Source organism: Pseudopipra pipra, chromosome 2, assembly GCF_036250125.1.
Source record: "Pseudopipra pipra isolate bDixPip1 chromosome 2, bDixPip1.hap1, whole genome shotgun sequence".
Classification (NCBI taxonomy): domain Eukaryota; kingdom Metazoa; phylum Chordata; class Aves; order Passeriformes; family Pipridae; genus Pseudopipra; species Pseudopipra pipra.
In genome coordinates, this window is record NC_087550.1 from 49,550,399 (window position 1) to 49,572,970 (window position 22,572).

The following is a 22,572-nucleotide window of genomic DNA, read 5'->3' on the forward strand; positions in this document are numbered from 1 at the left end:
CAAACAAGCAAACAGAAGCCCACAAAACCCCAAACAAAAACAAACAAAGCAGAGCAAAAAATAACACTAATTAAAAATTCATAAAAGGCAACGTTTGGGTGTATGTCAAGAACAGACCTGGAAAAGTTACTTTCCACAGCAGTGTATTGCAAACTGCTAGACCTCCGAAATAAAAACTGACCAGTGGGAAAATCAAAAGGAGTGAGAGGGAACAAAACACAGAAGAGATTAACAAAACTGTGCAGCTGAGAGAAGACAGAAATTGTTGGACATAACTTACTTGACCCACATCATTGCAGATAAACAGGTGGAAGAAAAAACCCTAATGCTCATTAACAAACAGCAGCTGTCATAGTGAAGCAAAGTTAAATATGAGAAATTCAAGAGATAATTCTTCCCTGTTGAAACAAAATTGCCCTGAAGATGTTTTTTGCATTCCTTATGCCTCTTTGCTAATTCACGACATTTAAGTTTGCCTTTGTAGCATTGCTCAGCAGGGCACTGGTGAGGAGTTGCAAGAATGTGTCACTGGTACTCTGCTCCTTTGCAGCAGATGGCTTCTGACAGCAGCTTTGTTGGCTGAACTTTTCTCTCATTTTTGAAGAGAAAGTCCGTTGCTTGGTGCTTTGTGATCTGGATCCAAAGCTACTAAGGGACAGCAGGAATTCAGCTGCCGCTCCTACCATTCAGTGCTGCCTGCTTAGAATCTCTTTAATTTCCATCAGCATGAAAGAGGGATTAAAAATGCATCACTTGTTATTGAACACAGGAATTTGCAAACATCGTGGCATCTTATCCCATTATTCCAAACAGCTGAACTGATACGTTAGCATAAAATCTATTTTAGTATTGCTCAAAAATGGATGACCAGACTTGGGTTTTATACACTCTGTTTTAATGATTTTCCATGCAGATGATCCTGTTTCTCCATATACAAGCTGGTTATTGAATATTGTGGAAACCAAACAGCCACATCCCCTGCCTATGCCTTACAATGGAGGATGCTGGGCACCACTTGTGGATTACCTCCCAGAAACTATCACACCCCGGGGCCCCCTTCATAGGTGAGCAGTTTCTCATTCTGACATTTCAGACAGTGTGATGCTTCCTCTTACTAGTTGACCAACACCAATTCAACTGTCCCACCACTCAGAACATCTGAAAATCATACGTTAAATTTCTGCTGATTTCCAGTGCAAAAACTAACTTGCAATGAAAGCTCTCAAGTCTACCAGATTTCTACCAGAAGGCCTATTTACAATGTAGGACATTGCTGGTAAGAATCAGACTGAAGAAACAACTAAAACGGAAAGGAAAATTTCTCTCTCCAAAGCCTTTGTGCCTGTTATTCATAGGGCTTTGATCTTTTATTCTAACTAGGCTATGTGTATTCTGAAATTCCTTTTTTACATAATTTGCATTGACAATAATAGGGTTTTTTTCAGTAATGGGTACTTACCTACTTGATACCATAACTAAGGTGCTTCAGCATTAATCATGTTGGGAAGAAATGCAATAAATTTGAAAATTTAGAGATTGTTTATTTCTTCTAAAATAGGCATCATTGTACTGCTTTCCCATTTCCAAGACATTTGAAACTGATAATGTGATTTAATTTCTAGGTGCAATATTGCTGTCATCTTCATGACTGAGATGGTAGTGGATCACAGTGTGAGAGAAGATTGGGCTCTTCACCTCCCTTTGTTGCTACATGCTCTCTTTTTAGGTAAAACCAACAGAACAAGAAACAAAGTATAAATGTACTCCCATCCTTTTACTTTAGTTTTGCTGAAGCTATAGAGCTGTGTTTCTTACATGTTTTGATTATGACCTCCCCCTCCACTTAAAAAAAGCCCAAGGGAATTATGGTACATGAATTAGTCTCAAAACTTTGAAGCTTTTGAATATTTTGGCCAATTTCACCCAAATTTGAGAGATGTGTAGAAATTCAAAAATTATTGACTTCCTAAAATATCTCTAAAAACACATAGCAGGTGAAACTCAAGCCCTTGTACAGTTTGGTTTGTGATAGCAGTCTACACATGCCTTAGGCCTGGACTACACACACATTGGTGCTGTCTCTTGCCTTTGCAAAAATACTCTGTAAGAGATCCAAGATTACTGTACTGCAGAGGTAGTGGAGTAGGACACAGACCACTGGAAAGCAAGCTTTATTAATTGCATTGCTAATGGAATACTTTATCTCTTATGTACCTGAGCATAGAGGCACTGCTTTTTCCCCACTGCCGTGTCTGTTCCTGATTGTAACACAGTTCAGCTGGAAGGTGTTAGCTTTCCTGTCCTCCTGTTTAACATTACGAAAAGTGAGTGGTCTAATTTTTTAGCACACAAGAGTATTTAGCATTATAAAGCCATTCCTTAACTTTCACGGTTGATAAATAATAGTGTTCACAAAAACCCACAGCCAGACAGCTGTGAAATAAATTTATTATAGCTGAGATCGCAGTTCACTTCTCATTCAGACAGCATAGTTACCACTAAGTCTATTCATGATCAGTCTGGAAAGAGTCTGCTGTTCAGCAGACAAAAAGAGATTAAACTGGGAGGTTACAGCACAGTAACAGTGTAAGTTGAAGAAGATAATTCATTCTCCTTTTATGCTACTCTGTCACCAACTGTTCTGTTTGAATTTTTTTATGAAATAGGATTTTTTTATATCAGTATATTTATTTCACAAACTTCTGATTAAATGCAGGACTAATAACCAGGACTGTGTTGGATGGGACTTCCAGAGTCAGTTTCAATAGGATATTTCACATATATTCTTCACTTAAAATTTAAATTTATTTTGTGGCTGCCCATAACAATTTTTTCCTTCTTTTTTTATGCGTCTGTGAACTTTCCAAGTGTAAGAGGGAGCTGAAAGAAAACTGGATCAAGTTTATGGATCAAATCAATAACCATTAACTGATCAAACATCTTTAATGTGATTTGTAACAAGTGTGAGAAAACTGGTGCTTACAGTTAGAAATTCTCACAAGAATACAGGAATAACAAGACAGAAGTGGTCATGCAGCAGCATGACCACTTTAGTTAAGGCAGCTTTAAGGAGCCATCAGGGAGCCATGCAAACAAACATATGCAAAAATAGTTAAGACACTATTAATCCATTATAAAAATGTCTTTAGTTATTTGTTTGTGCAATAAGGTTTCAACATTACATTTTTTTAATAAGAAACAAATAGAAATTTATAAATAGCATTTGAAACAATCTCTTCATTAAGAACTCTCAATTCTAAAATGTGAAATTAAAGCTAAATATAACTGGTAACTAAGTGTAACTGATTTAGTGGTAACTAGAGTGAGATCACAGCTTTAAGGCTTTAAAGTAAATTTCTCTAGAGCTGTTACACCTCCTGTGGAAAATTCTTCTATGTTTTGTAGTAGAGTTCTTGTGATGTTTTAAGGATGTTATGTTATATGTTAGCCAAAGGTATGACTGTGAAAATCAAGTATTTCTGTCCTGTTGGTATGTCAATAGACAGACAGATACATCTGACTAAAAAGGAAACTGGAAACTAGTATAGTGGCTAGCTGGAGAGCCAATATCCTTTCATTTATTGGAACGAGAAAATACTTAAATGAAAGAATTTTGCAATTTATGTGTGTTTAATAGCCTAACAGATGGTTTGTAGTAGTGATAGTGGAGAGGCATACTGCTGGTGTGAACCTGCCTATGTCAGAAGGGCATGAAAATCACTGCTGTTTAAAATCTCTTTTGCAACCAATGTGAAATGAGTTGAGCAGCTAGACTTTTTCCCCATGGAAATGTTTCCACGTCACAGAAGTTTACCCTCTCAGGAACGCTTCCAAAGTAAAGAAGGGCCCAGCACTGGACAAGCACAAAGACTGAACTGTCCTTCTCTTATAGTTAGAAGATCTGTGCCAAGACTTTCATACAGCCCTGGGGTTTCATAGGATTTCAGTCACAAGTGTTGCCAATATAGAATTTATCTTCAACTAGAAGAACTTTTTACATCCTTTCTGATGTATTTAGGGTAGGATGAGTTCATTGTCTCCTGGTAGGTGGAAGGAAATGGAGAAAGGAGAATAGGAGCAGAAACCTGAAGAAGCTGAAGAAGAGGGTGGGCAGGATGCCTGCATTTTTTTTTTGTAGAGGCTATGGGCAGAGGAGTAAGAGACCAAGAATCACAGGACCTCCAAAGAACTGCCCTTAGGAGCCAAAGGCATGCTGTTCAGGCAGTATGAGCAGCTATTTTTGCAGGCCAGCAAGAACCAGCATGACTGGAGTATATTAGAAAACACCTGACTTGAAAAATCTGTTGGCTGCTGCCATTTAGAGTAATGAAGGAGCTGCTTTTTAAAGAGGAATATATCCTGAGAAGAGAGGAGCTGAAGAAGTTAAAAAAATAACTTTTTCAGCACTTAAACTACTCCTAAACAGAAAAAAGTACTTTTAAATATCTTGGAAGGTACTGAAAGAGAATCAAAAATAGATTACTACAATAGAATGCAGTTTATTTTACAAACATACAAGTTTCCCTCATATTTGTAATTCGTGAATTATTCAGGCTGTTTTAAAATCTTACAAACAGCAGTAGTGTAAACCAGATCAGTCTTTCAGTGCTAACCTTCAGTTTCAGTTCTGCACCCTCTGCTAGGGGCTAATATCTCATGCTACTCACTGGTAGCTGAAATTCATTTTTAAGTGATTTGTCTGTCAGTTCCTTTCTTAATAAATCAGCATCTACCTCTTACAGTTTGCACTCATTCTAAACTGATGTCTGTGCAAGAAAGCCACATACTGTGGTAAGCAATGTAATTACAACCACCATTATGAATTCCTTACCTTTAGAGGTTTGCCAAACCTGTCAAATTAACACTGCACTGAGACAGAATGTATAAAGTTGTATTGCCACTCATTGTTTGTACCTCTTGTATGGGACCTCAGTCTGGAAACTGATTATACACAAGTAACAACAATAGTAACTGTGTCTGAAAATACTACATCTTTTGTTTGTTTGTAGTGTTGTCATGGACTTGCCTTGTAATTTTCACTATTTCTGGAATGTGAACTTGTTTATTATTACTTCATATTCAGAGGTTGCTGTAACCTTTTCATTTAGGCCTTGACCATTACCGCCCGGAGGTCTTTGAACACAGTAAAAAGTTACTGCTTCACCTTTTGATTGCATTATCTTGCAATAACAACTATCAAGCCATTGCATCAGTGCTGCTTCAGACCAGAGAGATGAATGAGACCAAGACTCTGACAGTACAACCGGCATACTTACCTGAATATCTTTACACAGGTAACGAAGCAAGAAAAATAAGAGAACATTGCATTATACTGTCAGGTTTTTGAAAGTAGGATTACTTTTCTAAAATACAACTGTTTTGATAAATTGAAGTACTGAAGTGGAAAATACGAACAGTAATATTAACTCCATGTGAATGCTATTTATTATTAGATAACTTTTCATGATAGCTGGAAATTTATCTAATGTAAGCCATAATATATAATGTAGTATTTTAAAATTAATAGGCCTAATAACTTCTTGACTCCCCCCTCAGGGAGCCAAGACTACTTTAAATGAGGGCAATCATTCCTCAACCTTCTAAAGAAATTAGTAAATAATTCCAACACAGAAAGAGACAGGGATATGCAGCTCAGATTTTCCATTAAGTTAAATTTCACATGATACACACCCTCCTTTGTAGCACAGATACACTTAATTTCTGTCCTGAAATCTGTTTTTAGATTAGCAGGCTTACTTCAGACCTCTGCTGTTAACTTTTACCATTTTACCTTTTTTTAAGGGGTTGGTTGGGAACAGTCTGTAGAAAGCTGCTAGCTAGATTTGCTGTTGTTATAATAATACCAAAAGCAAGTGTACTATTGAAATTTGAAGGGTCATAGAGCCAATATAGAGTTATGGATGTAGGATTACTTGTCTGGGAGAGAGTGAGGAACTTCACCATACATTGAAAAATGAAAAGGAAATATTATCAAATAAGTGGCATTTCCATGTTTTTTTAGGAATATAAGTAATAAGTAATTTGGCTTTATTAAGAATATTATGTGATAACTTTTTTTTTTTCTGAGACACAACAAAGTTATTTTAAAGTGATGTGTAGACAGGATAGGTACTTCAGATTAATGAATGTTTTGCCAAAGAGGTTTCATTCTGAATAACGTCTATGCAAAATTACCTTGCACGGATTTCCTGTCTCAAGTTAGGTAGATTTGTTTTCCAGTGCATGTCTGTGGATTATTAAATACAAAATAAAATTCTTACATTAAAATTATATTACTGCTTTTATGCCAAAATGAAAAACTGTTTTCATTCCTGTGTCTGAAAAACATAATTGGTACCCTGAGTATGGGCCTCTTAAGTCCAAGAAGGTGTCAAAACTTGGTATTTGGACTCTCTTTTGAGCAACTAATATAAAGAGTGAGAGTGTGGGTGAGTAGCTATAGCAAAGAATCCTAATTGAAAATACTTAAGCTCAGGTTTGTCAGGCAAATGTCAGGCAACTAAATTAAGAGTGTCATGATCTGCAATGGGTTTTGTCCTGCTCTCATTCTTCTCACAAGGCCTTTTTTTCTGTTGTAGATACAGCCTAAGATGACTAGCAGTCTAACCTTAGTTTCTGATTGCAGCTCTGAAACTGTGTGTCAAGGTTTTGATCTAGCAGAACACTTACTCAGATGTTTAATCCTAATGCGGAAAAACTTTAGTATGAGTAGTCCAGTGGTTACAGTTACTAAAGGTGAACAGAAGCCTTAAACATTTGTGTCTTGGTTTCCATTACATTTGTAAAATTAGGGTAACATAATTGTCCTAATAATTCCAACTTGCAGAGTTTTTTTCTTCATCAAACTAGTCCAGAAAATTGAGCTGAACTTTATATGCGCTTTGCCAACTTTTAAATTCACTTTACAAAAAGTAACACTTCTGAATGTAAAAAACTTAAATATTTTTCATTTTATGTTGAGTTCTACACCTTTAAAAACACAGTACCATTTTCACTCCCATCAGTGTTTGAGGGTTGTTGTATTCCACAGGTTTTCCCCATTTCCCAGTAACATTTCTGTTGCTGACTCTGAAAAGAGTTGCTTGGCAGACACTTTAATCTGTAACACTGGCCCAACAGTGCATTCCATCTTTATCTCCTCCCTTTTGGCTGGCAGGTGGCTTTGACTTTCTGCGGGAATACCAGTCATCTCCGGTGCCAGACTCCGGCTTGAGCTCCAGCTCCACCTCTTCCAGTATCAGTCTGGGAGGCAGTAGTGGAAATCTGCCACAGATTACACAAGAAGTTGAGGACATGGACACTGCTGCTGAATCAGATGAGAAAGCAAACAAATTAATTGAGTTCCTGACAACCAGGTAATGGAGATAAGCAGAGGATATGCTTGTACTTGAAATGCATACTTTCATGTAACAACTTAAAAGACTCTAAGGAAAATTACTGAGCTTATATAGTAATTACAGACTCCCATTCCTCTGTTATTGATACTAATTTTAGTAGGTAGGTACTTAAAAACACTTCAGTGTCAGGAAAAGCAGAAAAAAATCTTGTCCGACAGAAATAAAGTGTTTAATTGACTGATATTATTATGTTCAACAATGAACTAATGGAAGAAGACAGTTTTATTATTATAAAAGAAGATAGAAAATGTACAGGGCATAGTGAAAGGCCATAGTGAGACTAGTATTAACTACCAACTACAGCCAGCAGATTCTAGACACACTGTTAAATTAAAGAACAGGGATTTGTTTATCCTGCTCTCTAAATGGTATAGCTTATATTTAAGAGAGAGATTTTGTAAAATACAGCGTAGGAGTATTTATTTACTTGTATTTAAAATTCTGTTCAGTTGCATGTTTTCCAGGTCATGACCCTGTAAATATCTAAGTGCCTTTACAGATTATATCTTTTAACCGATTACATTTATTTCAGATAACTCAAAGAAATCTTGCACTTTGTTATGTATTTCTTTAAGGGCATTTGGTCCACTTTGGTGCCATGAAGATATCACTCCCAAAAATCAGAACACCAAGAGTGCTGAACAGCTCACTAATTTTCTGCGCCATGTTGTATCTGTATTTAAAGATTCCAAGTCAGGTAGTAAATCTTTTTGCTTTTATAACTAAAGAAATATTCCCTCACGGCCACACTTAATATTTATCCTGTGACTTAGTAGATCTGCTTATGCAGAAGCACAACACATATGTCTTAACAAGGATGCATAACATATGAAAGAATTGCTTTAAAAAAAGTCATGTTAGATTACACTGTGGCTAAATGTTAAATTGAGTACTTCTTCAAGGCTGTTGGTAGAAAGCCTTTTGATTGGTTCTGCTAGATAAAATCTCCTCTATGTATTTACCTGTTGGTAAATACATCACAGCTACTCAGTAAATGTACTTCAGTAAAGTTCTTCAGGCAATAAAAGTTTAGTTTTCACTTATTATGTTTTTAGAACTTAGGAAATGCACCGATTGTATTTTGAAAACCAACACAGTTGCTAATTAAATATCTTCAAAGATCAAAGCAGAATGCAGCATCAGTATTTATATTAAAGATCTTATCCAAAGCCTCCTGAAGCTAATAGAAAAACTCCTAATATAACTTGGCTTTCAGTTTGGGAGTCTTCAGAAGTTACTCTCTTTCTGCCAGCAAGATTAGTGGTTGGCTTGAAAGTTTGTCCATGAACTGTAAAAAAAAATAAATCAGATTACTAATTTTAGACTCAGAATTTTGGTTTGCAGTTCATTTTCTTGCATTCTGTGTGAAATAAATGTAAGCAGTGAGAAATTCTCCAAAACACAGACATTTCTGCACCTCCATTTCTCACAGGGTTTGCGGGATATGCTAACATGCATATCCTCCTCAGATAGGTTCAGCTGTTTATGACCCACAGTAAAGTCTGATATAAAAAAAAAAAATTGACATCCTATTCTTTTGCTTAGGTTTTCATTTGGAGCAGCATCTGAGTGAAGTTGCTTTACAAACAGCTCTTTCAAGCTCTTCCAGACATTATGCAGGTCGCTCTTTCCAGATATTCAGGGCCCTAAAGCAGCCCCTTTCTGCACATGCGTTGTCTGACCTCCTGTCAAGATTGGTGGAAGTTATTGGAGAGCATGGAGATGAGATTCAGGTATGCATATGTACATAATGCTTCTTAGTACTGTTGATTCAATGTATACTTAATTTAAAATTAGCATTTTAGCAAGGGTGTTCTGGAGTCAAATGATGAAGAGTATAATGTGGCCTTAGAAAAGGTTACCTCTGAGTTTACTGAATTCACATGTGCATTACCTAAACCTTCGTCAGGCTGTTACAATCTTACATACCTCTAAAGAGAACAGCTAGAAAATATCTAGTATTTGTCACTCAAACTGAAATCATCATGATGACCATTTTTCCCTTTCAACGCTATTAATTTGAGCTTAAGGAATCCATCATCTACCTGCTGATGTAATCTGACGAGATGAGGTAGACACCATCTCATTCCTTAAATGTTAACATCTTTTGAAATAAAGAAATCCACCCCATCTGTAGTAATACAAAGCCTGCACTGACTTAGTTTGATACAGACCTTTCACCTTTCACTGAACTGTGATGTTCATTCAGTTTAGCTAAACAGACTGAAATTTTACCATCAGAGACTATTTATTGCAAGATTCAAGACTTAATAAAGAAAAATACTTGCTCTTAGTAAGAAATAGACTGACATCACCTCCATATTTTACTTAGGTAATGAAACTGCCACAAGATGACAGTAATATTCTGTCACAATTGCTTATGTAGTGTGTAAATCACTAACCTGCAAGTCAGAGGTTTGGTGGGCCATTGCCAATACCCTGATGAGATATGTGCTCTTCTTGCATACCTTCATAGATCATTTAGAGGCAGAAAATAAAACACATTTGTAGTGACATTTTAATGTTCAGTGCAGTGGCTTTGATGTGAATGTTGTTCTTTTTCAAGAGAAATTATGGGTTTTCAGTAGGTGCCTATTCCTTTTATTGAACTGAAGATTTTTAAATGTTACTTTTTTGAATGTCACTTTTTTGAATGTCTTTGTTGTAATGGTTAATCTCATGCATTGATAGGGGTATGTAATGGAGGCACTACTTACTTTGGAAGCTGCAGTGGATAATCTGTCTGACTGTTTGAAGAACAGTGATCTTTTGACGGTGTTATCACGGTAAGAGGCTGTTCTAACTAATTTTTTTTCAATGTCTCATGATATTAAGTGTGCAGTTATGCAGCCTAACAGGAAAAAATAATTTTGATAAGACTGAGCTCATTTATAACCTACAGAGAGCTAGATATGAGCACATTCAGCCAAATTTTGCCATAGTTGAAATAATGTTGATACAGCTAATGGAACTTTACAATGTATTATAAATTCTGCCTTGCTGCCACTTGGCTATAACCTACTTTAACATCCTTTAAAAATATTGTATTTTTGCACCTTTGTATCATATACCCGAAAACATATCTGGAAAGCAACATGGTTTTTGTAATACTGGTTTCATATAATCTGTCATTCTCAGAAGTAAATGATCATGGTTTCTTCTCCTCAATAAAACTAGGGAGAATTTTGTCCCATGTATACATGGATTTTGCTGGATGTGTAGACCATCTTTCTGAAACCCATGGCCTGAAAGACGACCTTTGTATATGGAGGAAAATTTCAGGCTCCTTCTGTAATATGGCTGTTGACAGTAGTGAGGGTAATTAATAGTAACAACAAAATAGATAACTTTTTTAAAAAATGTCCATAAGTTACCATGCTTTACATGCAGCACAAAAATACAGGGGCTGTGTTTTCTGATGATGGTAGGCAGGGTGCTGTGTAATGCCAGAACACAAGTAGTGCCTCGTGACAGAGTAAAGAGGGGGAAATATGCTTCTACTTTCTAAACTAAGAGCTATTTATCTTTCTTTAGTGCGCATTTCAGGAAAGAACAAGATGGAACAGAGAATAGAAAACACTCCAGTAAGCAGTGGGATGCAATATACTTTACCCTGACACTTGATTCCATAATTAGATTCTCTTCAATTACTATAGACAGCAGGGGCTCATAGTATATGAAGTAGGAATGGGATCAAAGAGTCAGGAATTAGCTGTTCCCGGAGAACAAATTTTCCTTACATGTATCAACACAACGTGTTCATCTGTACAGATCATTGATAGGTATTGTCTGGATCATCACATGGTAATCCATGAGGAGGCATTAGTCATTGAAATTGAAACACCTACACTTTCTGTGAACTACCTTGAAGAGATCTCAGGATACAGGCAGGAGAGGATGCAATGACAACAAGGTTTCTGAAGGACTGTACTGGCAGGCAGTCACATGATAGGTTTCTTGAGGATAATCTGGTGTATTTGTTAAGATATGCTGTTTTTTCTGTCCACAGTTCTCACATTAACCAGTAAGCAATTGTGCATTTTGCCTGCCAAGACGTGCCAAGTTCAGGGCTTGCTTCACTGATGAGGGCATTTTAAAGACCAAAGTTATTTTCAGTTCTGCCACTGTCCCATTGTATGGGCATTTCCACAAGTCACTTCACAGCTCTGTATTTCTTATCCCCATGTTGTTCTTGTCTATTTAAACTGTAGGCTATTCTTCTCTGGTTTGGTGCAGTGCCATGGGAACCTTATTTCTGTCATATCTGTGGGCACTTCTGAAAAAAAAGACAGGCTGCAGCAGACAGTGTGGTGTTTTACTTTTCCTGTTTAAATATTTATTTACAGTTTGGTAATTACTTAACTTGCATCCAGTATGAGCAAGCTGTGCATTCACACATTGTAATGTATGTTATATATCTTGGTTTCAGTTCATCTTCACCAGATTTAACATCAAACACCAAACTGACTGCAAATCGGAAGAGCACAGGACAGCTGAATGTGAATCCTGCAAGTGGCAACACAGCCACTGCTGAACGAAGCAGACACCAGAGGAGCTTCTCTGTACCCAAAAAATTTGGAGATGTGGACAAGTCCTCAGACCCACCACGCAGTGCCACACTAGACAGAATTCAGGCATGCACACAACAAGGCCTGTCCTCTAAAACAAGAAGTTCATCCTCTCTAAAGGACAGTCTTACTGATCCATCCCATATTAACAATCCAACCAACCTACTGGCCACCATCTTCTGGGTTGCTGTGGCTTTGATGGAGTCAGATTTTGAGTTTGAGTACCTGATGGCATTGCGGTTACTGAATAAACTTCTGGCTCATTTGCCACTAGATAAAGCTGAAAACCGGGAGAAGTTAGAGAAGTTGCAGGGGCAGCTGAAGTGGGCAGACTTCTCAGGACTTCAGCAGCTACTCTTGAAAGGATTCACCTCCCTTACTACCACTGATCTCACGCTACAGCTCTTTAGCTTGCTGACTCCAGTATCTCGAATATCCATGGTGGATTCCTCTCAAGCTATAGGTAAAACCAGCATGCTTTCCTCTCTTTCAGTTTATGTTGCATTGACATTTGGTGACAGATCTCATTTGGCTGTCTGAACAAAACCAAAAATGGCATTTTTCTTTCTCTTTTATAATATAGCATAATATACTTTTGCTTTGAGCTGGGTGGGCTTTTTTTGAAATTTTGTAACCATAATAACATGTTTCTAAAAAGTGACTGTATTGCACAATAAGGTTTTGGAGGAGAGCAATCATGTATTATTTAACATTTCATTTCTAGGGCTTAGCAGTATATAAAGTTTCTGAGTGCTGACAAAGTAAACACATGTAAGGAGATACTGTCCAATTTTCTATAGCCTATTTTGCTCACTTTTTCTCTTGAATTGTTTTCAGACTGTGTCAAATTACTTGATTTTAAATCAGCACTTCATGGAATTTTCCCTAGAAATACCAATATCTAAAACTGTTGCACACTGTCTAGATAAACTACAATAGCACAATAGTGAGTGAGGAGAGAGGCCTGGGTTATAAAGTTAACATTTTTAAATTCCCAGTTATTTAGCTGAGGTTGTGACCACTTCCTTTAAATATATGTCTTGAAGAGAGTTTTTGCATTTTTCCAGATTTTTACTCCTGTCTTTCAGTCAGAAACACAGATATTAAGACAACTGTTCGGGCTTAACAACTAAGTCATAACAAGCTTAGACACAGAATAAAGGGATGAATGCCATGAACAGCCTGCCCATCTCTAAGCACCTGTGTGGTGCCTGTGTTCCAGACTTTGTTGGGCAATTCACACATAGGCTGTGACAGTACCATCTGGTGGTATCTTTTCTTTTCCCTGAGTACAGAGGCAGACTAGGGAAACTGTGGTCCTAATTTAGGCAACTTCTTTAGTTGTGTGGAACAAGAGGGAATGAATGGTTAGAAAATTATTTTCATGGATCAGATTCTTTCTTTTCAAAAAACAGATTGTGTCTAGATACAATTACTTGACTTCTGAGCTCCCACCTGAACCAGAGCAGTTTTTGTTACAGCTCACTGTTACAGCTGCTGCCTGTAGTTCATCAACTACAGTTCCAGACAGTACTTATGCTATTGACAGCAGCCAGCACTTGGTTGCAGGAGCCATCACCCAGCTTCAAAAGCACCCCGTTGAGTAGTCTTAGCTGACCTGTTATATCAGAATTTTGATTCATTATTATTATTACCTTGAACAGTATAAAATAATGGAAGCTGAGCCTGGCAGCCTGACCAAAACAGTTGTTTATTGATCAATACTCAGTGATTTTCTTCTGGTGTTTTAGCAGCAGTAATGAAAATGCCACTAGTTTAGACTGTCAGTAAGCCAGTTAAGTGGAAAAGATAAACATGATCTCTAACAGGAATGTGCAGTAGTGTTTGCAGAAACAGTTTCATACTTTACAACAGTATTGTAAATGATGTACTGGATTTTCAAATTAAGGCTCCTTTAAGACAAATGTGGAATGGCCAGTGGTGTGAACAACTTGACAGAGTCTGTGTGAGTTTATAATTAATGTAATATCAAAATTGTGACCAGACTTAAAGATCACTGTGGCTCTTGCTGTCCAAAATACACATTTTGTTCTGTATTTTCCTGTTCTAGGATTTCCACTGAATGTTTTGTGTCTCCTGCCCCATTTAATTCAGCATTTTGATGGCCCAAACCAGTTTTGTAAAGATATAGCTGAAAGGATTGCTCAGGTATCAAAACCATTTACTGTTTTGTACATCCTCAAAACGGGAAATGCAGTTGCCTTGTTCTCAATATGTTTTGACATTTATATTTAATTAGGTTTGTTTGGAGGAGAAGAACCCCAAGCTATCAAATCTTGCACATGTCATGACCCTTTATAAAACACACAGCTATACAAGGGACTGTGCTACCTGGGTAAATGTGGTTTGCCGTTACCTTCATGAAGCATTTGCTGATATTACTTTGAGTATGGTTACATATTTGGCTGAGGTAAGTTTTTGAAAACTTTTTACTGTTTTAACTCTTCTGTTGCCTAACAGCCCAAAGAGATGAAGTCTGCCAGCAGATTTCTGGGGGCTCTCTGCTGCTGTTATTTTATAATTAAAAATAAAAAGCAGAAATTAACAGATATAATTGCTATAAAAAATCAATATTGAACACTAAAACAAAAGCTGATGCATCTTAAAGCATCTTACTTCATCAGCCAGTTGGATTTTCCACTGTGAAAGCAAGAGGAAACTGGACATTTATTTAGATCCCACTAAGGATAAGGGAAGGACTAATTCCACAAGGGTTTTAGTGGCATAATAAGATATCATCTGCTATATAAGGATCTGGTTCTTGCTACAAATTTATATTCATTCCTCTAATACTGAATGGTAGCATCTTGCTGCCAAGGTTTTCCTCTGTGTTCATTGCTTACTCCTAACATTTTTCATGCATGGAGTATAGAGCTGATGCAGTGTTGTTCCTGGGGATCCAAGGCTCAGTTCAGTTTTCAGCATAAGGCTTCTTGATATTCTGCCTCTTGTGTCAGATCAGTATCAGGACAGCATTTTCTTGTAGGGTTCTCGGATTTATCACTTCCCACTGAGTGAGATGCCTTCAGTCTCCCTTCCCATCCAGGGAGAAGACAGTTCTGTATTCATAGAATCACAGAACCATTTAGGATGGAAAAGACCTTTAAGATCATCAAATTCAACCACAAAGCTAACACTGCCAAGTCCACCACTAAACCAAGTGCCACATCCACACGTTTTTTGAACATTTGCAGGGATGTCGATGCCATCACTTCCCTGGTCAGCCGTTTCTGATGCTTGGCAATCCTTTTTGTGAAGGAATTTTTCCTAATATCCAATCTAAACCTCCCCTGGTGCAACTTGAGGTCATTTCCTCTCATACTGTCACTTGTTACTCTGGAAAAGAGTCTGACACCCACCTCTCTACATAAATTAACTAGCTTATTTAGAGCAGCTTTATTTCTTGGAGCAGATTTTTTCCCCCCTCTGCCAAAGGATCTACAAAAACTCCTCAGGTGTCTCTAATACTGGCTATTGACAGATTTTTCAAGAGCCTGAAAGGCCAGGCTGTGCTCCCACAATCACTTAAGACTTCAGAGCAAACTAGGCTCTGCTACCTCAAGCTGCATTTCCTCACCTGGTTTGCACATGGAGGCTCTAAGTTAACAATCATATATGATAGTTATGATAATCGTAACTAATAATGAAAGCCATGACTCTTCTGAAGGAGACTAAAACAGGACCTTGAGGTTTTTCAATCTGTTTTCAAGTTCAAAGACTCTGAAGAACTATTAGCTCTTTCCATCCTCTAGAGCCAAGTCTCTCCTTCACAGCAGAAGCTTATATTCCTAATAAAGAATTGCTATAAAAATTAAAGTGTTTAAATTCTTTCTCCTTTGCTTTCCCAGCCTTAGGAAAGTGTTTGCCTCTCTGTTTTCCTTCCATGCTCTACATACAGTCACTACTGCTGCAACATCTCCACAAAGGCCATTGCTCGTGATCTTGCTCCCTTTAAAACGGGTTTAGGCTTACATATGGAGACTCCTTCTGTGCAGTTCCCCCTTGCTGTAGATTGGCACCACACTACTGTATTAACAACAAGTCAGGCAGGTTTTTGACCATAATTAAGACATTCCTCACATAGCACCATCAGCAGCAGGATGACAGAGTAGTAAGCATGACTTCCTTTTTCTGTATTTACATTGACTGCATCGATGTTGAGTCATGTCTGAAGAACATTCATATGGGCGTAGAGTAGCTGCCAATCTGGTGAAGTAGCAAGAGACAAGAAACCATCTTGTTCAGCCTGTTATGGCCCTGAAAAATTTTTTTTTCAGCATTCAGAATGTTTCATCTTTTCATCTTAGTTAACCCCCAAACCAGGATAAACAACGTGTCCCTGTCTTCTCTAAACCAGCCGTGAGATATACTGTCAATAGGTAAAGCCAAATAGGTTAACAGCCCCTCTGGGCAATCTGCAGTTGAATGTTATAGCCATTGGTTACACAAACTCGGGCTTTAACAAATCCTGGTTCAGTCCCCAATGCTTGGGCAGGAGGGAAATTGCAAGACATGCAGTGATTAAGAATAACAAAGGAAATCTGTATTGCAACAGCGACCCCTCTGAACACACAGGTGTACCTTCAGAAGAAAACATGGTACCACACCTTAAGGCTATGAAAACAAATGCTCTTGGCAGAAGTTAGAAGTTTCAATTATTGCCATTTAGATAAAAGTTTGCATTTAACCTATTTGGTGGCAGGTAATTGCTTGTAATTAAGGAGTATGATTCAAGCATAAAATAAGACATTTCAACTGTGTTATTATCCAAACCCTGCAGTGACAAGCAGTGCTCTTTACTCAGTTTTACATATGATCCATTCATGAAAAATGATAATTTATTCTAGAAAAATATGGGAGTGATCTCAATCTACAGATGAGGAAAAATCACTATTTAATGGTGCAGTAGAACTTTGAACCTCCACTACCAAAATCAGCATACAAACATATTACTGAAAGCTTACTTTTTTATGTTAGATTTTTGTATATTAATTTTTAAAATTCAACCTTTTATCATGAAAGCACACTCATTCTAGGAGCATATCTGAATTGGCATAGGTCACTTTTTAAACTAGTGACTCATTAAGTCCAGGGCTGTGCTTGGACCTAAATAGCTAATGCTATTAATATAGAATAAGGGACAAGAAACCACAGTGCATAGTAATATGCTCATGGTAGATTTTTCCACCTCCTTCTTGCTAGATGTAAGATAGTTTGTGATAGAAACATGAGCATTCATAACCTGTTCAAAACCAAGGAATCACTAGAGACTAAGACATTGCAAGGGGAAGCATTTCCTAGATCAGGCACTGTCCCACTGGTGACTTGAATATCAGACAAATTCCTTCTTTATTTCCTCAAAATGTTTGTTTGACTAACATAATTAGAAACTTTCAGAGATAAAGTTCCTGCAACAGCTTTCTAACCAGCAAGAGGCACAAAACCTCCATTATTTCCCAAGAATTCCTTTTCCTATCCCAAAAGAGATTGTCTGATGCAGTAGCCTCTGTCAGAGAACAAAAATATTTCTTTCTGTCTGATCCTAATAGAAGGCAAGAAAAAGTCTATAACCCTGTTTTGAAAAAGATTTGCTACACACATTTTCTCTCTCAATAAAGGTACTGAAGGGCTGAAGGTGTTTAAGGGCTGAAGCATGTTGCCATGTAGTATCTTTAATTTAAAAATTCATGCTGTCATTTTGTAGAGGAATAGATAAAGCGTAGTGAGTTCCATTTATTGTGCTGCTAATGGAACTTGCCCACTTTGTTTTATGAATCACTCGCTTTACTGATGAAAGAAATCAGAAAATATACAGTGGGATAAGATAGGCATGTCCTACCTGATCATTCCATTTTGACTAGCATGAAGCGTTCTCATTCAATAACAGGAGGAGCCTTGTCATTCGGACCAGCAAGGATATCTAAAAAACTGCTAAAGTCCACTTGGATAACAGTTGAAATTTTTCTCTGATGGAAGACATAATGCAGCACAGAGTTTTTATAAGTAATTGTTTTCTTGATCCTAATAATTCTAGTAGCCAATGTTAGAAGAACTTTTTTTGTTGGCCTGAATGAAGGATGGTATCTAGTACTGAGTTTCTGGTAACTTCCAGCAATAACATTTGATTGCCTCTGAAATTTGGGGGGGTGGGACAGTGCCTGTCACCAGTGAAAGAACATGCTGCCTTCCAGGAAATTTTCAAATGAGACATTTCACACGTATACGGATGTCCGTACACGTCCGAAATTACTGTCATGTATATGTATATATGTATATATGTATGTCTATGTATATATGTCATATATATGTCATGTATATGTCATATTTATATATATAAGCACAGCTGCACTTCCAAGGGTCATTGTAGTATTACAGGATCTGCACCTAGGTGTCTCAAAATTCCGGGATTTAGATGAAGCCCTTCTTTGTATTAGTCTCTACAATAAGAGAGCCCAGAAACTCCATCTCCTCCTTAAAAGAAGATGTTTCTTTGGCAGTTACAGCCGGTGAGCACTGGCAGTGAAGTATATTTGGATAAATATTTATTGATGTCTGAATAGTAGTAGTTTTGTTTCTTCAGCATGTTTTCTTTTTTCTCACTGACTTTCAGCAAATGTAGACATAAAAAGACACTCTCCTGTTTTTATTGGATGTCCTTCCCAAATTACAGTGTAAATTTTACCTACCAGTTTACTTAACTGCTGAATATGTTTTGTGGATAAGTTAGGGCAGGCATATATAAAATGTAACAGGCTAGCATTTTTTCCAACTTAAGCTTTTTTTTACTTCACACCTGTATCATTATGAGTTGTGAAATGATTGCAAAATGGCATTGCAAAATCAGTGAGTGAAGAGAGATTAACAGTACAAATGGTATTCATGAAATTAGTAGCTTTTTCCATAAGAAGAAATGTCTCAAAATTTAGTTACATTCACTTTTCTCTTTTTTGTAACAGCTACTAGAAAAGGGCCTTCCTAGTATGCAACAGTCCCTCTTACAGATGATCTACAGTCTTCTTAGTTATATGGACATGTCAGCTATTCCTGTGAAACAGTTTAATGTGGAAGTGCTAAAAACCATTGAAAAATATGTACAGGTAAATACAGTATTTTTTATTATTTTAATATAGGAACTTAGCCATATTTACTATCATAAATTGATTTTCTTTATAAGAATTTAAGACTAGATTAGCAGGGAGGGCTGCAACTGTCTAGTGTGGGACCTAGTTTACAGACATCCTGATGCCTCATAGACTGTGCATTCCCAGATAAGATGCCCAGCTATATGTTCATTGTGTGGGAAGGGCTAAGCTTCAGCTGCAGAACCTTGCAGCAAGATTAATACCACACAGAGCCTAGGTGAGTGGTCTCATGAGGGAGATGAGTCATAAGCACTTCCCTTCAAAGACCTCCATTACCTAATTCTTGACAAGTGAAAAATACGTGTTTCTACTAGGAATTCACAGTTGTAAAGAACCTGTATCAAGTCAGCTTTTTCATTAAATGGGGATTCTGCAATGGCCCTTATATTTATTCATACTGATTAAGGCATTCAGGTAGGAGATTTTAAATCCTTTGCCAAGTTGACCTTGCCCACAGGTGTCTGTCTCAGGCTGCAAGCCACTTCCCTAACAGTGACACCTTGGGCAAGTCTTGGTCTCTGCTGTTGAAATTATTCTGCAAGTATGTACCTTGTCACTGGCCAAGACAAAGAAAGAACAGGAATATTCCAATTCAATATTTTTATTATGTGGTAAAAAATATGACTGTAAAATGTAAACAATCTTGAATATGTGTGAATCTTACTTTCTGTTTGCTGATTAAATATATCTATTTCTAGAGTATTCACTGGAGAGAAGCCTTGAATATCCTGAAATTGGTAGTTTCTCGTTCTGCCAGTTTAGTTCTACCTTCCTATCAACATAGTGATCTTTCAAAAATGGAAATACATCGAGTGTGGAACAGTGCCTCCAAGGAGCTACCAGGGAAGACTCTAGAGTTTCATTTTGATATTTCAGAGGTACTTCGTGTAATTTTGCTACTTAACACCTTAATTGAGTTATTTGATAATCCTAAAACATGTGTTGCAACTCCTTAAGAAAGCTGAAAAATTAGGAAAGGAAAATTACCAAACTGAAAGTCTCTTCAATTATTTTTGATTCTAAGTGACATATTTAGTGACCCATGTTGGAGGGCTCTTTTCAAATGTTTACTATATTTTTTTTTTTTTGTTAAGGAATTACTAGTTGTATTTAAAATTATCTGGTGGAAAAGCTGTGTTGAGTTATGCCAACTGTAATATATATGCATGCCATATCTATAAATTTCCCTTGCAAACATTTTATACTTGGATGCCAGTGTTCTCTGTAACTGTTAAACACAGAGAATGTCCTTTCAGGAACTACTGCCTGACTTCTGACTGGACTCTCTTACAGCAGTCTTTATCCTGCAAACCCTGTGCACCTGATAACTTTTTAGAACTGAATGGTCCTATTGACTTTAATGGGCAACTCATTGTTATGAAGCTGCAGGAATTTTTTCAGCATTGTAGATTTATTTTATATAGATAATAGTGAGCTATTGAGATTAAAAGGAAATATAAACATAAAAAGGCATCTGGTACTATGTGCTGTTCATGTAGGTATAGTTCTAGAACATACTGAGCATCTAACTGTCAATCCAAGAGAGAATTTCAGTATTTGTTGGAAAAGAACCAAAATGTTCAGCACTCGTAGGAAAAAAATATTAAAAAGCATGTGCAAGAAATGTGGATTTCCAATAAATTTCATATGCTTTCTGGGGTTTTTATGTGCTCTTATGTCAGAAACTAGTGTGACAGTTGCTTTGAGTATTATCCATCCATGAATATAAGCAGTAGCTACTAAATATGGCAGTTGTTACTCAGACGTTCACAGTGGAAAATAACAAACATATCAAGTGACATGAAATTTGGTGCACTCCTTGTTTTATCCTTGTATATAATCTTCAGAGTAATCTTTTCCTCCAACTGAAGCAATATGGCCCTTGTAAGTTCATCCTGAGGCATAGTACTAGGGAATATTAATCTCTATTTAAGACTCCAATTATTGGAAGACGGTATGATGAGCTGCAGAGTTCTTCTGGACGAGATGGTAAACCCAGGGCAATGGCTGTCACCCGAAGCACTTCTTCAACCTCATCAGGATCTAACTCCAATGTCCTTGTTCCTGTGAGCTGGAAGAGACCTCAGTACTCTCAGGTAGGTATCCCACTGTTCATTGACAAGTTGCATTTACAGCAGCTGAATTAACACACACTTAGGTTCTTAAATACTTGTGCCCTGTGCAGTGCTCCTGGCTGGCTGGGGCAGTGGCAGCACAATATCTGACTGTGTGTGCTTTCTTGGACTCAAAAATGGACTGAGTTATGTCTGTTTTTCTTTCAACTTGCAGGAAATGCATCTTTTTAAGACCTGTTAAGTCTAGGTCAGATTTAACTAAAAATGACAAATGAGTTCAGATATTAGCAAGGAGAGCAGATAGATAGCATGTAACTTTAAAAGTGTTCCTTTCTTGAGAAATTGAGTAAAAATCCCAATTTTCCTAAAAGTGATCTTTGATTACCTTACTGATTTTGGTTATCTGCCAGCTGGAATAAAACCATGCAGAATAAATGTAGTTATTACTCTTTTCTTTTTTTAATACACCAGGTTATATAGCAGTGACCAAAAGAAAATTAAGCATGTGCTTAATTTTAAGCTTCTGAACTGTCTTTTTAAAGTGATGCATATGATCCAACATTTCCTTATTATGCTCAATGGAATTCATTGACTAATTTAAATATAATAAACAGCAAAATCATTAACAGCTGTTTTTGTTTCCTTGATGCATAGTTGCTCTGAGAGCAATCCTTTGAGCACTTAATGACTAATTCTTTGGTTGGTTGGTTCCTCCTAATTAAAAATTGCTAATGTATGTTTCTAGCCACCAGGAGAATGAGTGGTTAAAAAAATGCTCACTTGAGAAACACCTTGTTTTCTAGAAAAGAACAAAGGAAAAGCTGGTGCATGTCCTTTCCCTGTGTGGTCAGGAAGTTGGGCTGAGTAAAAACCCTTCAGTAAGTAGCCTTGTATTGACCATTTCTTTGTTTCATCGTGTTTCATTACTTTAAAAGTAAAGAACTGTGTTTCCCAGAGTTGCTGACCACATTTGCTTAGTTTTCATGTCACATTACTATCACTGTCCTTTGTACTGGCCCAGGCTGCGTTTCTCAGCATTTGGACCAGTGAGTGAATGGCCCTCTCACTTAAAGCAGACTTACTGTCAGAGCTGTGTGTGGGTTTCCTGTGAGAGATCTGTGATGCTATAGGTTTCAGTTATGCCATCTCAGTGGGAATAAAGTAATGACCTCTGGTATTACCAATCTAGAACCTTTACAAAGTAAAAAAATAAATTAAAGAAATGAAATGGGGGGAGGGTGTGTATGTGTCTGATTTTTCCATTACACGGCAGTTCTGATGTTACTCTTTAAAAATTAATATTATCTGGTGCCAGGAAATGGACAATAGATCATCCATAGTGGGAAGA

At 37.2% G+C, this 22,572-nt stretch overlaps 1 protein-coding gene across 1 annotated transcript in view; it reads left to right on the top strand.

Moving 5' to 3' along the window:
• Positions 1-22,572, top strand: part of FRY (FRY microtubule binding protein) — a 190,523-nt gene that overhangs the window by 136,806 nt on the left and 31,145 nt on the right. Inside the window, 14 exon segments of the mRNA XM_064645493.1 lie at positions 914-1,064; positions 1,623-1,726; positions 5,109-5,294; positions 7,178-7,376; positions 7,994-8,115; positions 8,964-9,151; positions 10,110-10,204; positions 11,848-12,449; positions 14,058-14,155; positions 14,247-14,417; positions 18,964-19,104; positions 19,848-20,027; positions 21,084-21,245; positions 22,028-22,102. Of these exon segments, the coding sequence (XP_064501563.1) occupies positions 914-1,064; positions 1,623-1,726; positions 5,109-5,294; positions 7,178-7,376; positions 7,994-8,115; positions 8,964-9,151; positions 10,110-10,204; positions 11,848-12,449; positions 14,058-14,155; positions 14,247-14,417; positions 18,964-19,104; positions 19,848-20,027; positions 21,084-21,245; positions 22,028-22,102 (2,474 nt within the window).